The sequence below is a fragment of the Astyanax mexicanus genome, chromosome 8 (assembly GCF_023375975.1).
Source record: "Astyanax mexicanus isolate ESR-SI-001 chromosome 8, AstMex3_surface, whole genome shotgun sequence".
NCBI classification, from domain to species: Eukaryota; Metazoa; Chordata; class Actinopteri; order Characiformes; family Acestrorhamphidae; genus Astyanax; species Astyanax mexicanus.
In genome coordinates this window covers 40336660-40351174 of record NC_064415.1, presented here as the reverse complement: position 1 = coordinate 40351174, position 14515 = coordinate 40336660, and the positions used below count along the sequence as shown (strand labels likewise).

Below are 14515 nucleotides of genomic sequence, written 5' to 3'. Positions count from 1 at the left end.
CCATACACTGACCTACTCACTGTGCTTTTACCTGCCAGCACTCTGGGGCAGGTCTGGACCTTCTCCCACTCGTACTTTACCCTTCAGCCTGGTGAAACAAGGACACATACCCCATGCCCTGGAGTCATTCATAAAACACAGCAAGAGACACACAGCATGGGCACAGGCAAACTGCATTACACAGCGACATAAAGCCAGAGTCTACCGGACTCTACTTTGCTTTGATGCACCATTACATCATATACACAAGGCAGGTTAGTATCACTGTCCTTTAGAAGTTTCACAGCATTAAATAGGGATTAGAGGTAAAGGAGGCATGGTCAAATGAAGTTAGAAAGCATGCAATTCCTATAATACACTCATGCAGCAAACAACAGGCACAGGACCATTTATAGCACTAACAGCATCATTGGCTGTGGGTTTAAACACATGAGGAAATCAGCAGGGTCTTGTGATGACAAGGACACGAAGAGTGAAGGGCTGTGAGGTGACAGTGAAAACTGGAAAAAAGGAAGCTAAAAGATAATCAGTGCTTAATTACGTACAGTGTGAGGAAACAGTGCTGATCTGTGTATCAACAAGACATATAAACAGTGTCACTGCTGCTGTTATAAAGAAAATAAGAACCTTCTGACCTTCAATTATTTTACTCCATTGTAATATTTATCTATTTATGTTCATACCTGTGGTTCTACAGTCCTGTCCTTTGGACTCTCTGTGCGGTGGACAGTTTCAAACATTCCCTGCGTCAATAAACTTGACGTAGCTCATGATACCTTGGATATTAGCTTGACTCAGGTGTGGTGAGGTAAAAAAAATGTGCAATGTAAAGATTTTTGACAGAAATTAATTTAGTTTTACATTTTCAAAGGGCCTATTTCATGGAAAATATTCTGGCAATTATTTGTTCGAATAGTCGATTAGTCACAACTATTTTTTGTTATGCCTCCATTTGTACTTCCTATTGGTGAGGACAGCTAAACATTTAGGGCCAATTTTGACCAATTTTGCCGTAGATTTTTTTATTGTTTGACGTACTATATTAAACAAAAAATTACAAAGTATATTATAGGAATTATTCACACAGGCTGGATGTTATTTTTAGGAGATTCCAATATACTTTTATGCATTTTTTACTTTTTTTACTCTCTGACATGATGGTTTGTCTAAGTCTGTAGTTACTATAACATATAACTTAATTTTAAAGGAGCGGACACAGTACAGTATCTCCCTAAAACTTAGCCAGCTAACAACCCCATCTCCCTAAAACATAGCGCTGCAAGTCCCACCCACACTGAAACCTTGTTGGCCAAATAACATAAGGAGAGGCCAATCAGGATGCTCAGGATTCGTCACTCTCTCACATTGTGTGTGTCTTCCTCTCTCGCCCTTCATACATTAAAGACACATTCACAACGTAATTCTGAATTGACCATTTTTTTCAGCCCTACTGTACGCTCTGCAGTTGATACAGTCAATTAAAAAGGAAGCTAAACAGCAAATACATATTTTTTATATGTCACTCAAACTCCAACTCTAATTCACGTCATCTTGCCCTAATCACATTAGCCAATGTTTAACCTCACCCCCATTTCTGAGAGGGGGACAGTAATAATAGTGTAGTGTGGTTTAGGTCTGGCAGACTGGAGTCTTTTTTACTGTAATTTAATATCTACTGTATATTAGAGAGAAACAAAGAGAGAGAGAGAGGGCATGAGAGTGTTAAGTACAGTGACTGTGTAGACAGTTTGGAGGAAAAAGAAGTGTGGATTAAAGTAGCGGGTGGCTTGATGGGTAGCTTACTGGAATAGCATCCTTGCAAAATGCTCACATTTTTAGACAAAAAAAATGTGATTGGGATGGGTTTACATACTGCTATCACATGACTTATTAATACAAAAGTCATCCAACTATGATAAAAAAAAAACATATGGAATTATTTAGTAAATAAAAAGGCTTTAAACCCTTTTAAATTGTTTAAAGTAGCAACTCTTGCTTAGAGGACAGATTTGCACATCTTGGTTGGATTTTCTCAGTCAGTTTTATGAGGTAGAATCACCTGGAATGGTTTTCAGTTAACAGCTGTGCTGAACTTGTCAACAGTTAATTAATTGAATTTAAGAAACAGTTAATGTGTTTGAGAACGAAAAGCCCTATTTAAATTATGGCTAGAACTATCGGTACTTAAATAAGTAAAGAAAAATGGCTTTAAAAAATGCAGGTTAGTCGATCCCAAAAACATTTAAGAACTTTAAAAGTATTCTCAAATGCAGTCCCCAAAACCCATCAAAAACATTATGATGAAACTGGCTTTCATCAGGACTGCTCCGAGAAAGAAAGACCATAAGTTACCTCTGTTGTACAGGATAATTTCATCAGAGTTACATAAATGCTTCGCAAAGTATTTTGGTTGTTTAACACTTTTAAATTTAATACGATTCCTTATGTGTTCCTTCATAGTCTGGATGACTTCAGTATTAATTTACAATATAGAAAAAAATGTAATTAAATGAGAATGTGTGTCCAAATTTTTTTCTAGTACTGTAAATAAATATAAAAATCTGCATGTCATTTACTTTCACTGTTGCCTTTAAAAAAAAAAGTCATTCATAATAACTAGAAATGGTCAAATTAAGAATGGAAATTAAGAATTTCATCATTCCTCAGCCAGTAAAAGCTTTATCCTTGGCTTTGGTGGCTGTAGTTTGAAACAGTGCAGGACAGTGGGTCCACAGGACTACATCTAATATAATATAACCCATTCTACAGGTCCCAGTTCCAGCTTGGACTGGTGTGATGTCACTCACCAATGCTTTGTTTCACAATGCAGGCTTCAGACTCGGAGGAGTGCGTGCTGTAGCCGGCAGCATTCACCGCCTTCACTCTGAACAAGCAGTTATCATCAGTGTTCAGCCCGTGGCACACAAACCTGCAAACCACAGGAGATCCAGCACACATCAGTTTAACACACCCTCACTGACCTCACATGTTTTCAGCCTGAGGGAGGCACAGGGACAGGGATTTACCTGGTGCCTTTAACTGGCTTGTTGTTGCAGGGCACCCACACGTTGCTTCCCACCACACTGACCTCGATGTAGTAGCGCACCAGAGACTTGTCCTCCTTGGAGGCGCCCCAGGTGACCACGACAGAGGAGGCCGTGTTCCTGATGGCCACAACAGGCCCTGGGGCTGAGGGCAGGTCTGAAATAGTCAAACGTTGATTGTAGAGTGAGAATATAATCAGATCACAATAAAATCAGTACATACATAGCCCAAACAATGCAATACAAACCTAATAATTATGGTATTTGTGGCTCTTTAACAAAAATGATAAAAATGAACTATGTAATTAAATGGCCAATTACAAATTTATCCATGTGAAAAAAACTGGCCAATTACAGCTACAGTTTTTATTACAAAATCATGCAATCAAATGGCCAATTTCAAACTTAAGTGAGATTGTATCGGCCAATTACAAAATTGACATTTCGATTACATGCCAATTACAAACTTCTGACTACCGGTAACCATTCAATGAAACAGCCAAGTAAAAACAGTTAAACAGACAACTATAAACTACAGTGTAACCATTCAGTTGAATGCCCATTTCTAACTTAACCATTTAGATAAACATTGTATTACAAAGTTAACCTTTTGCCGGCCACTTTAACTACCGTATTTTTCGGACTATAAGGCGAACTTAAAAACTTTTAATTTTCACAAAAATTGACAGTGCGTCTTATAATACGGTGCGCCTTTTGTATGGATTTTACTCGTCAGGTTGTAAGGAGCAGTAAACACACACTCCGTGCAGCGTTATAGAGAGTTTCAGTGCTATACAGAGTCCAGAGCCGTGCAGCTCCGAGGCTGAGCAGCAATAGCATTAGCTAGATGCTAACCGCTAAGCTAGCTAGCTTATTCACTGAGATCAGTATTATCTAAATTTTACTCGTCAGGTTGTAAGGAGCAGTAAACACACACTCCGTGCAGCGTTATACAGAGTTTCAGTGCTATACAGAGTCCAGAGCCGTGCAGCTCCGAGGCTGGAGCAGCAAATAGCATTAGCTAGCTTATTCACTGTTCAGAGATCAGTATTATCTAAATTTTACCCGTCAGGTGTAAGGAGCAGTAAACACACACTCCGTGCAGAGCCGTGCCGCTCCGAGGCTGGAGCAGCAATAGCATTAGCTAGATGCTAACCGCTTAGCTAGCTAGCTTTTTCACTGTTCAGAGATCAGTATTTTCTAAATTTAGCACTTTTAATACTGCTGGAGCAGTATTATTAGAGTTAGATGCTAATCGCTAAGCGTTCACCGTTCAGAGGTGAGTTATCGGCCTGTAAGTCTGTGCTGCTTTGCCTGGCTAGCATTAGCTAGATGCTAAGCGCTAACTCTCTCAGAGGTGAGTTTTATCAGCCTGTAATCTGCTTGTTTACCGTGTTAAAACAAGCTACGGGGGACGAATCGCTAGCTAATATCTCACTGTCTTACCAGAACACGCAGGATTACTCAGTGTAACGCTGTCGTTTAAGTTTGGGTTAACTTTACTAGTTTAGGTGACTAGCTAGCGTGCTAGCGGATAGCTATGCTAACGCTGGTGCAGCAAGCCTTAGTGGACATCTGGAAATCTAAGCTTACTGTAAATAAACTGAAGCACGTTACTCACCCAAATAAACAGTTTTAAGGAGAGGAATCTGTGTAGATTAATATCCAGCACTCGTTTGACTTTGAAAAAGCTAGATTTGTATACTGAGACGCTCCACCGGCAAGCGACCACCCCTGTTGGGGGAAGGGAAACATGGCGCCACCCCTGTTCACTTTGATATAGGCACCCTTTCTAGTGTCACTTAACGCGCCTTATAATGCGATGCGCCCTATGTATGGAAAAATAGCAGAAAATAGACGTTCTTTGATAGTGCGTCTTATAATACGGCCTTATAGTCCGAAAAATACGGTAATCAATTAAACAGCCAATTGTAGACAAACGAAAAATATAAATTGCTAATAAAAAATGTTTACAAATTTCCAATAAATAAAATTTTATTTTAAAACTTTCAATTAAATGGTAAATTATGAACAGTACTTTTTGCACTATTAGGCGCACCAGTTTATAAGACACACTATAAATAATCGTCTATTTTCTTGACTTTTTTAAGACATAAGGTGCACTGGATTATAAGGCGAAGGGACAAGGGTTTCGCAATTTTTAATTCTAACACATGCTGGGTGGGGAAACCTGCAAAGCTAAGTTAAGTTAAGTAAACAAAACTGTACTTTTTATGTCAAATGAGTGCTGGATGTAAATCTACAGAAATTTCTCTCCTGAAAACTGTTTATTTGGGTGAGTAAAGCACTTCTGATTATTTACAGTCTGCTTAGCTTTAAAGATTCCCACTAGGGCTGGGTGCAGCAGCATTAGCATTAGCAGCTAACCTCTAGTGCTAGCCGTGGTTAGTAGAAAATGCCACCCGACAGAGCTTTATTGAGCAACCTTGAGTGTTCCGGTAGGCCAGGGTGATATTAGCTAGCAGTTCATCCTGATTATCTTGTTTTAACATGGTAAACATGCAGACTACAGTCCGATATACTCACCTCTGAACATCGAAAGGGCTAGAGCTTAGTGTGGTTAGCAGCTAATGCTAAGGCTGCTCCAGTGGGACGAACTGCTAGCTGATCTCGCCCTGGCTTACTAGAACACTCAGGGTTCCTTTAGTGTAGCGCTGTCGGGCAGCATTAACTGCTAACCACGGCTAGCTAATGCTAATGCTGTTGCACCCAGCCTTAGTGGAAATCTGTAAATCTAAGCTTTCTGTAAATAAAAAGAAGGGCCTTACTCACCCAAATAAACAGTCCTGCTGAATTAGAAGGAAAAAAAGTGTTGCATAATGTGCCTTATAATCCGGTTCACCTTATGTATGATAATAGACCAGAAAATAGACGTTTTTTTGATAGTGCGCCTTATAATCCGGTGCACCTTATAGTGCAAAAAATACAGTATATACAGGGGTTGGACAATGAAACCTGGTTTTAGAGCACAATAATTTATTGGCCCGAAGGACAGTTCTGGTGGAAACAGAAGAGTGGAGGTGCACATTGAATTCTGCTGTGATTTGGGCAGCTGTGGTTTTATGTTTTTCCGATACAATCCGGGTTAGCACCCGAACATCCCTTTCAGACAGCTTCCTCTTGCATCCACAGTTAATCCTGTTGGATGTCTTTTGTCCTTCTTGGTGGTATGCTGACATTACCCTGGATACCGTGGCTCTTGATACATCACAAAGACTTGCTGTCTTGGTCACAGATGCGCCAGCAAGACGTGCAACAACAATTTTTCCTTTTTTTTTCACCCATAATGTTGTGTGCATTGCAATATTCTGAGCAAAACTGTGCTCTTCCCCTGCTAATTGAACCTTTACACTCTGCTCTTACTCGTGCAATGTGCAGTTAATGATGATTGGCCACCAGGCTGCTCCAATTTAGCCATGAAACCTCCCACAATAAAATGACAGGTGTTTTAGTTTCATTGTCCAACCCCTGTATACGACACATTAAAATGAAGGTGACAGAGGTGTTTTTTTCTGTGTTTGTGTTAGTGAAGGTTGGTTGGCTCAATAAAATCTTGGGTTTTAGACAGAGTGCTAGATTGTCACGCTCCAGCCCGACTCCTACCCAGTCTGTCTCCCACAGTAGTGGCCCCAGTTTCTTCAGATGGCTCTCCAACTCCCGCAGAGTTGCAGGATCGCACACGGAAGTTGTAGGATTTCCCCTCAGCCAGATCAAACAGGGCGAAACGAGGAGACTTCACAGGCATGCCAGTGTTCACCCTCTGCCAGGTATCTGTGCCAACCAGACACTGCAAACAGGTGCACAGTAGAGCCATAATCAGCTTCAGACAGACCAAACTCAGAACAATAAAAATAACACTTAAAAAGCACTTAGAGCTTTTTAAACCCCTTCACATAGATCCACCCACCTTCTCAATGTAGTACATGACCCCCTCATGCCCTCTCTGCAGAGGAGGCTTCCAGCTGAGCACCACATAGCTCTTTGTGGCCTCAGTCACTTCCAGGTCAGTAGGAGATCCAGGGATCACACCAACTGAGAGAGGATTGAAAAATATTTTTTTATATATCTCATTAAAATAAAATGAAATAAAAATAAGCATTTATTCCTTCATTCATTACCTGTGGGGTCTTCCTCAGTGAATCTAATCACACCAGTCCAGGGAGCAGAGGGGCCAGCTGTATTAAAATTACATAGATTAACAGTCATTACAGTCAATTATACATTACTCAATTGACATGATGTTCTAATAATTCATTAATACCACAATAACGGTCGCTCACCTCTCAGACGGGCCCGGTCAGAGGGGTCCATGGCCACCACAGGGTCAGAAACCCTCGAGGGACGGCTCACTCCACACTTGTTGAGAGCGCTCACCCGGAAGATGTAGGAGCGGCCCTCAATGATCCCAGTGACGGGAAAGCGGGCATACTTCACAGGGGTGTCGTTACACTGGATCCATTGTTGGGTACCAACCTCACACCTACAAAAAATAAATAAATAAAATAAAATAAAGTGAAAGCAATAGTTCAGAGACTAATTGATCAGGTAAGACATATTTTTAGTGTCCAAATTTTTGGTGTCCTAAGTTAGCTTTATTTGAGCTATGGTGCCAATATGTGTTTATGCATGAACAAAAAATCAAACACATGACTTAAATCTTGGTGTGAAATACATGTGCTTTGTGATTCTGTGAGTTCTTGTGTTGTATGACACACTGATGCTGCCAGGACAATTGACGGCAAGGTTGTGGGTTCGAGACCCTGGTTTGGTGGGCCGCCACTTCAGCAAGGCCCTCAACTCTCACTGCTCTCCAGGCTAAGCAGTGTTGGCTGTCCATCCCTCTGTTTATGTGTGTTCATGTATGGTGTGCATGTGTATGTTCACTGCACAGATGGCTCAAAAGCTAAGAGGCTAATTTCTATCTGTGCCCAGCACAAGTGTGGTATTTTGGCCTTCTTTACTGTGGCATTATGGCAGACATCCCAAGTTGCAAAAGTTGATTTCAGGGAGGTTAATCCCCTTTAAAAAACTTTACTATTATATTAATTAATTTTACGTTTTTTTTTTAATTAAATTTAGAGTATTCAGAGGTGAAATGAAAAGATTTTTATCTTTTTTCTTTTTGGAAGGCCCTGCCTCTGCTTTCCTTTTTTTTTTTTTGGAAAAAAGCCTTTATTTGACAAAAATTGACAGTTACAATATCACAAAAAATTGCGCAACATCTAAAACATTTCATATCATATTACAATAATTATTAATATTGCCTCCGCCATGATCTGCTTTCTCTCACTCACTGAACAAATCCCGTCCGGGAGGGGGGAAAAACACTGCCCGCCCACACTAAAAACAGATTGGCTTTCTCACAGACTCTTTGCAGAGAACTGTGTGCGCGTTTGTGTGCAGTGCACTCGTTCTGAATTCCGGGGGATTATATGTGACATCAGGGAGCCACTACCGAAATGCAGGAGACTCCCGCAGCTTCAAGGAGACTTGGTTTGTCTGTTATGGGTTACTTTAAAATTGCTAATACATATAAAATTGCTAATTGATATTATTGCACAGAGAGTTGACTGTGTGACTGTAGTAGTGAGGAAATTTCACGACGCATCCTATCACAGTACCACAATGTAATTCACTAAGCTCCTGAGAGCAACATATTCTTTCACTAATGTTTGTAGAAGCAGTCTGCAGTCCTAGATGATTGGTTTTATACACCTGTGGCCATGGGTATGATTGGAACAGCTGAATTCAATTATTTGGATGAGTGAGTAAATACTTTCGGCAATATTGAAAAGATATATATATATATAAATATAATATGTGTAAAATAAAATAAAATAAAAAATATATACTGTATTTTTCGCACTATAAGGCGCACTTGATTATAAGGTGCACTATCAAAAAAAAACAAGGCTATTTCCTGGTCTATTTTCATACATAAGGCACACTGGATTATAAGGCGCATTTTATGCGATACTAATAACTATATATATAGTATATATATAGTAGTGTCTCCATGTTTTCCTTCTAGCCACTGGGTGGCGATACCTGTAAAAAATAAGTTAAGTTAAGTAAACAACTCTGCATATCTTAAAAAAAAACATTTCAGATGAGGCAAACAAGTCAAACGAGCGCTGGATGTAAATCTACACAGACGTCTTTCCTAAAAAAACTGTTTATTCGGGTAAGTAAAGTGCTACTGTTTTTCCAGATTTCCAGTAAAGCTGAAGCATTAGCATTAGCAGCTAACCGCTAGCAGTTAGCGGATAATGCCAGCCGGCAGTGCTATACTGAGAAACCCTGAGTTCTCTGGTAAGTCAGGGCGATATTAGCTAGCGGTTCATCCACATAGCCTATTTTAACACAGTAAATGCTATATGGCTATAGACCCGATATACTCCCCACTGAACACCAAAAGAGCTAGCACTGTGGTTAGGGGGTCATGCTAATAATGCACTAGCAGTGCTAGCCGGGGTTAGCAGCAGGGTACAGGCTAATAATACTGGCAGCTAATGCTAATACTGCCTAAGTCTCAGTGCTGGAGAACTAAACTAAACTCTTGTATAAAGCTGTACTTCAGCAGAGTGGCTTTACTGCTCCTTACAACCTGACTGGTAAAATTCATACATCATAAGTGCACCGGATTAAAAGATGCACTGATGATTTTTGGGAAAATTAAAGAATTTAAAGTGTGCCATATAGTGCAAAAAATAAGGTAAATTTATAGATATACAATGTTCTTGTATACACTGTATTTTGTAGGTACTGACCTGTCTATAAAGTAGCCCAGAATGGGGCTACTTCCCTCGACCGCAGGCTGCTTCCAGGTTACCACCACATAATCTTTATTAGCATCATGACAACGGACATCAAGAGGAGCAACAGGAACCCCCTCCACCTCCACATCAGTATCTGAGACACACACACACACATTAAACACTGGTGTCAGTTCTAATTATGGCACAGTAAGTAACATGTGTGGCCTCTGCTCTCTGAGCACATGTCTGCAATCCTGACTTTAAAGAGAGGATCAACAGAACCTTCTCAAACTCCAAATACACATGTACAAGTCAACATCGTACTATTTTAATAGCATGATTTCCATGTCATAAACAAGAACTAAACGTCACACAAATGTTTTAAGGCTTAAGGTTAGCGTGCACTCCAGCCTCTGTCTTCACTGGAATGTCTTTGGTGACTTCAGCCTGATATAGAAGCAGCACTCCTCTGAGAAACCTAATACAGGGAGTAAACCACTGCTTGAAGGCACAGCACTTTAGTCTTTCACTAATGTGAAGCACATATGCCTACTTATACTTTATGGAAAAAAAAAAGTATTGAGACAGCTGCTCATTTATGCCAGGTTCACACTACCTGATTTTGGGTCAGTTTATCAGTTTTCGCAGACAGTTTTTTGTTGATCGCTCGGCTCTCGCGCTGTCTTGTAGTGTGAACTACTGAAAGACACTCACTGAAGCGTAAATATTCAACATGTTTAATATCTGACTCAGTCTGCGACTAGGAGTCAGGAGCAGCGGCTACCTACAGCCAATGGGATCACAGAAAAAGAGAACCACGGGTCCAAAACACACCGGAGGTGTTTATGGAGAGTCTGACCACCCTACCATTCCCCCTGTTATATCAGTAAATGACTCTAGAGGGAGCCCCTGAGTAAATCCTCTATGAATGGGGGTGAATGGAGCTAAAAGCTAAAAACTTTAAAATAAAAATAATTATGAACTACTTGTTCTGAGTATTTCTTTAATTTTAGAATAATAGTAGAATAATGTATTGTACTAAACAACTAAGAAAGCATGCCTGTATATTTCAGTTTATCTAAAGCACTAGCATTACTGCTACTGTGAGCTGATTGGTTGGCGAGCTGATCCTGGAGATACAGGGTAGAGCATGTTTAAAAGGCTTATAACTGGAGTTCAAACTGAAAAAGAAAAAGATGTCTGCGGTACTGAAACATTTGACAGTTCTGTGTTGAGGACATAAGTACATATTTCAGTATAAAACTGATCAGAATTCTGTTTTTTCTCAGTTGCTTCATATCTCATTGCGAGTGCGCATTTTCCTCTATAGAGATTCTCTGGCATGGCATCACAAGTTTTCGTGTGTGTTTAGTTCAGGTGTGTTCTGGTGACGAAACGTGTTTCTGGAGAGCAGTCAGGTTAGTCGGCGAATCCCCACAGTGAGAAATTGTGTCATTTGTGACCCCGTGTCGCTGATCAGTCATTTAAGTGTGAAAGTCTTCACAACTGAAGGACTCACGATTACAGCACAACCAGTCGTGTAGTGTGAACAGCACGACTGAAGACTCAAAAAGTTGTGCAGTGTGAACCTGGCATTAGTGTTTCTTCAGAAATCAAAGGATTTAAAAAGAGTTAACTGATTTAAAAAGTAATTGTAAAGATTTGATTGCATTCAGCAAATTAGTGTCAAAAAAAGGCAAAATACTAATGGAGGAGAAGGATTTAAGGACTTTAAACTTGCTACTTAACATGAACAGAAAACTATTTGAGTATGAAATGTAATGGTATAAGCTTCACCTCTGACAAACACATAGGCAGAGTGAGTGTCAAATCCAGACTTGGTGTTGATGCGCAGGGTGTAAAGCCCCTCATCTTCTTTGTTGAGGTGGACCAGGGTCAGCGTGGCCCGATCCCCACTCCAGTGCATGTGCACCCACTTAGATGGTGCCAGGAGAACATCTGGTCAAACAGCAAAGAGGTCAATATAATGCAGCACAGACAATCATTGAAAACAAGTGACCAACTGCTTAATATGTGAACTATTCTTGTGATTAAACATTTTAATATACAGCTCTGGAAAACATTAAGACACCACTTCAGTTTCTGAATCAGTTTCTCTCATTTTGCTATTAATAGGTAGACGTTTGAGTAAAATGAACATTGTTGTTTTATTTTATAAACTACAGACAACATTTCTCCAAAATTCCAAATAAAAATATTGTCATTTAGAGCATTTATTTGCAGAAAATGAGAAATGGCTGATATAACAAAAAAGATGCAGAGCTTTCAGACCTCAAATAATGCAAAGAAAACAAGTTCATATTCATAAAGTTTTAAGAGTTCAGAAATCAATATTTGGTGGAATAACGCTGGTTTTTAATCACAGTTTTCATGCATCTTGGCATGTTCTCCTCCACCAGTCTTACACACTGCTTTTGGATAACTTTATGCCACACCTGGTGCAAAAATTCAAGCAGTTCAGCTTGGTTTGATGGCTTGTGATCATCCATCTTCCTCTTGATTATATTCCAGAGGTTTTCAATTTGGTAGATCAAAGAAACTCATTATTTTTAAGTGGTCTCTTATTTTTTTTCCAGAGCTGTATGTATGTTTAATAATGTTCGACTTGCATAAATGTTAAAAGATAAACCTATTTAAAAAAAAAAATCAAAATTTCGGTACTATTAATGAGCAGGTTTTCTAACACCTATAGACACAACATAAACCTCAAACATATAGTGGGGCCCAAAAGTATGAAACCTCTTGTAAAACCTTTTTTTTTACTTTGCATTGTTTTTAACATGCTTTTATATGTAAATTTTTATTCGAAATTGTGGGGAATAAGGGGGCTCCATGTGGTCCGGTGGTCTAAGGCACTGTCACTATGTTCTGATCCGAGAATCGCTGGTTCGAATCCTGGATCATGCTGCTAGCCATCAGCAGCCAGAGTCCGAGAGAGAACAAGTGGCCATGATCTCGCTGGGTGGGTAGAGGGCGCTCTTTCCCCACATCACGCCCAAGATGATATCGGTCAGAACAAGGCGTCTGTGAGCTGATGTATAGGAATTGCTGCGTTTTCTTATGAGCGCGCTGTGATGCTACTCAGCAATGCTGCATCAGCAGCAGTTCAAAATGAGGCAATGGCTAAGTTCATATCTGAGGAGGCATGTGCCAGTCTTCACTTGCCTAGAGTTGGGGACATTTCTAGTGAGAGCGAAAGTCCTAATGCATGGGCTAATTATCCTTCCAAATTGGTGGAAAAATGGGATAAAATTTGAAAAAAATAATGAAAAAAAAGTATTTTGGGAAACATTCAAAACAGTCAAAAGATCCTACCCACCATTCCTGTACCAGAGCACCTCAGGCTGGTAGCGTTTGACAGTCGGGTAGATGACGACTGTGCAGCCCAAACTCATGGTCTCTCCCTCTCGTCCAAAAGCAACTCCAAACTTATCAATAATGGAGGTCCTGAAGGTGACACCATATTCAGGACTATAACCATCTGAGGAGCACAAGAGAGACAAGAATTAGATCTTCAACAAAAATCTTTAAATGAGTGTTTTATATTCCAATAGCTGTACAACATGCATTTAAACTTTACCATAATCATAAAGTATTTCCTCAGGGGGCGGCTTGGGAACATCCAAACTTGTATGAGTTGTGAGGTGTTTTATTGTCAGTGTGTGAGACTTAATACTAGCCAGAGTGCTCATGACAAGGCAACGTGAATGATCAATTGCCTAGTTTAACATGGTCTGATAACGGTGCCAGATATGAGTACCGTATTATTCGCACTATAAAGAGCACTTAAAATCCTTTATTGCACCTTATAATCCAGTGGGCCTTATGTATGAATTCTACCAATCAGGATGTAAGAAGCAGTAAAGCCCCTTTGTTGAAGTACAGCTTTATATTTTAGCTCAATAGTTTAGTTTACCAGCACCAAGACTCGAGACTAAAGCAGTATTAGCATTAGCTGCTAACCTCTCTAAGCGCTAGCTCTTACGCTGTTCAGAGGTGAGTATTATTGGCCTGTAATCTGCTGCTAACCCCGGCTTGCACTGCTGGAGCAGCATTAGCATTACCCGCTTACCGCGCTAAGCGTTACCTAGCTGTTAGCTCTTTCACCATTCAGAGGTGAATATTATCGGCCTGTAGCCTGCTGCTAATCCCGGCTAGCACTGCTGAAGTATTAGCATTACCTGCTAACTGCTCTAATGTCAGACTGTAGTCTTCTGCTAACCCTGGCTAGCACTGCTGGAGCAGCATAAGCATTACCCGCTAACCTCGCTGAGCGCTAGCCCTTTCGCTGTTCAGAGGTGAGTATTATCAGCCTGTAGCTTGCTGCTGACCCTGGATAGTACTGCATGAGCAGCAGTAGCATTACCCGCTAACTGTGCTAAGGGCTAGTAAGCTCTTTCGCTGTTTTGAGGTTAGTATGTCAGACTGTAGTCTGCTGCTAACCCCGGCTAGCACTGCTGAAATATTAGCATAACCTGCTAACCGCTCTAAGCACTAGTTAGCTCTTTCGCTGTTTTGAGGTTAGTATGTCAGACTGTAGTCTGCTCCTAACTCTGGCTAGCACTGTTGGAGCAGCAGTAGCATTACCCGCTAACTGTGCTAAGGGCTAGCTATTTCGCTGTTTAGAGGTGAGTATATTGGATTCCACAGTGTAGCACTGTCTGGCCAGCC

The 14515-nt window shown here is 40.4% G+C and overlaps 1 protein-coding gene across 3 annotated transcripts in view; it reads right to left on the bottom strand.

The window, feature by feature from the left end:
* Nucleotides 1-14515, bottom strand: part of myom1a (myomesin 1a (skelemin)) — a 78695-nt gene that overhangs the window by 32861 nt on the left and 31319 nt on the right. For all 3 annotated transcript variants that reach the window (XM_049482462.1, XM_049482463.1, XM_049482464.1), the window contains 9 exons: nt 13164-13325; nt 11621-11782; nt 9836-9977; nt 7346-7545; nt 7184-7240; nt 6973-7097; nt 6669-6852; nt 3027-3201; nt 2808-2929 (listed from right to left, as the gene is read on the bottom strand). In XM_049482462.1, coding sequence (XP_049338419.1) covers nt 2808-2929; nt 3027-3201; nt 6669-6852; nt 6973-7097; nt 7184-7240; nt 7346-7545; nt 9836-9977; nt 11621-11782; nt 13164-13325 — 1329 coding nt within the window. The remainder of the gene's footprint in view (nt 1-2807; nt 2930-3026; nt 3202-6668; nt 6853-6972; nt 7098-7183; nt 7241-7345; nt 7546-9835; nt 9978-11620; nt 11783-13163; nt 13326-14515) is intronic.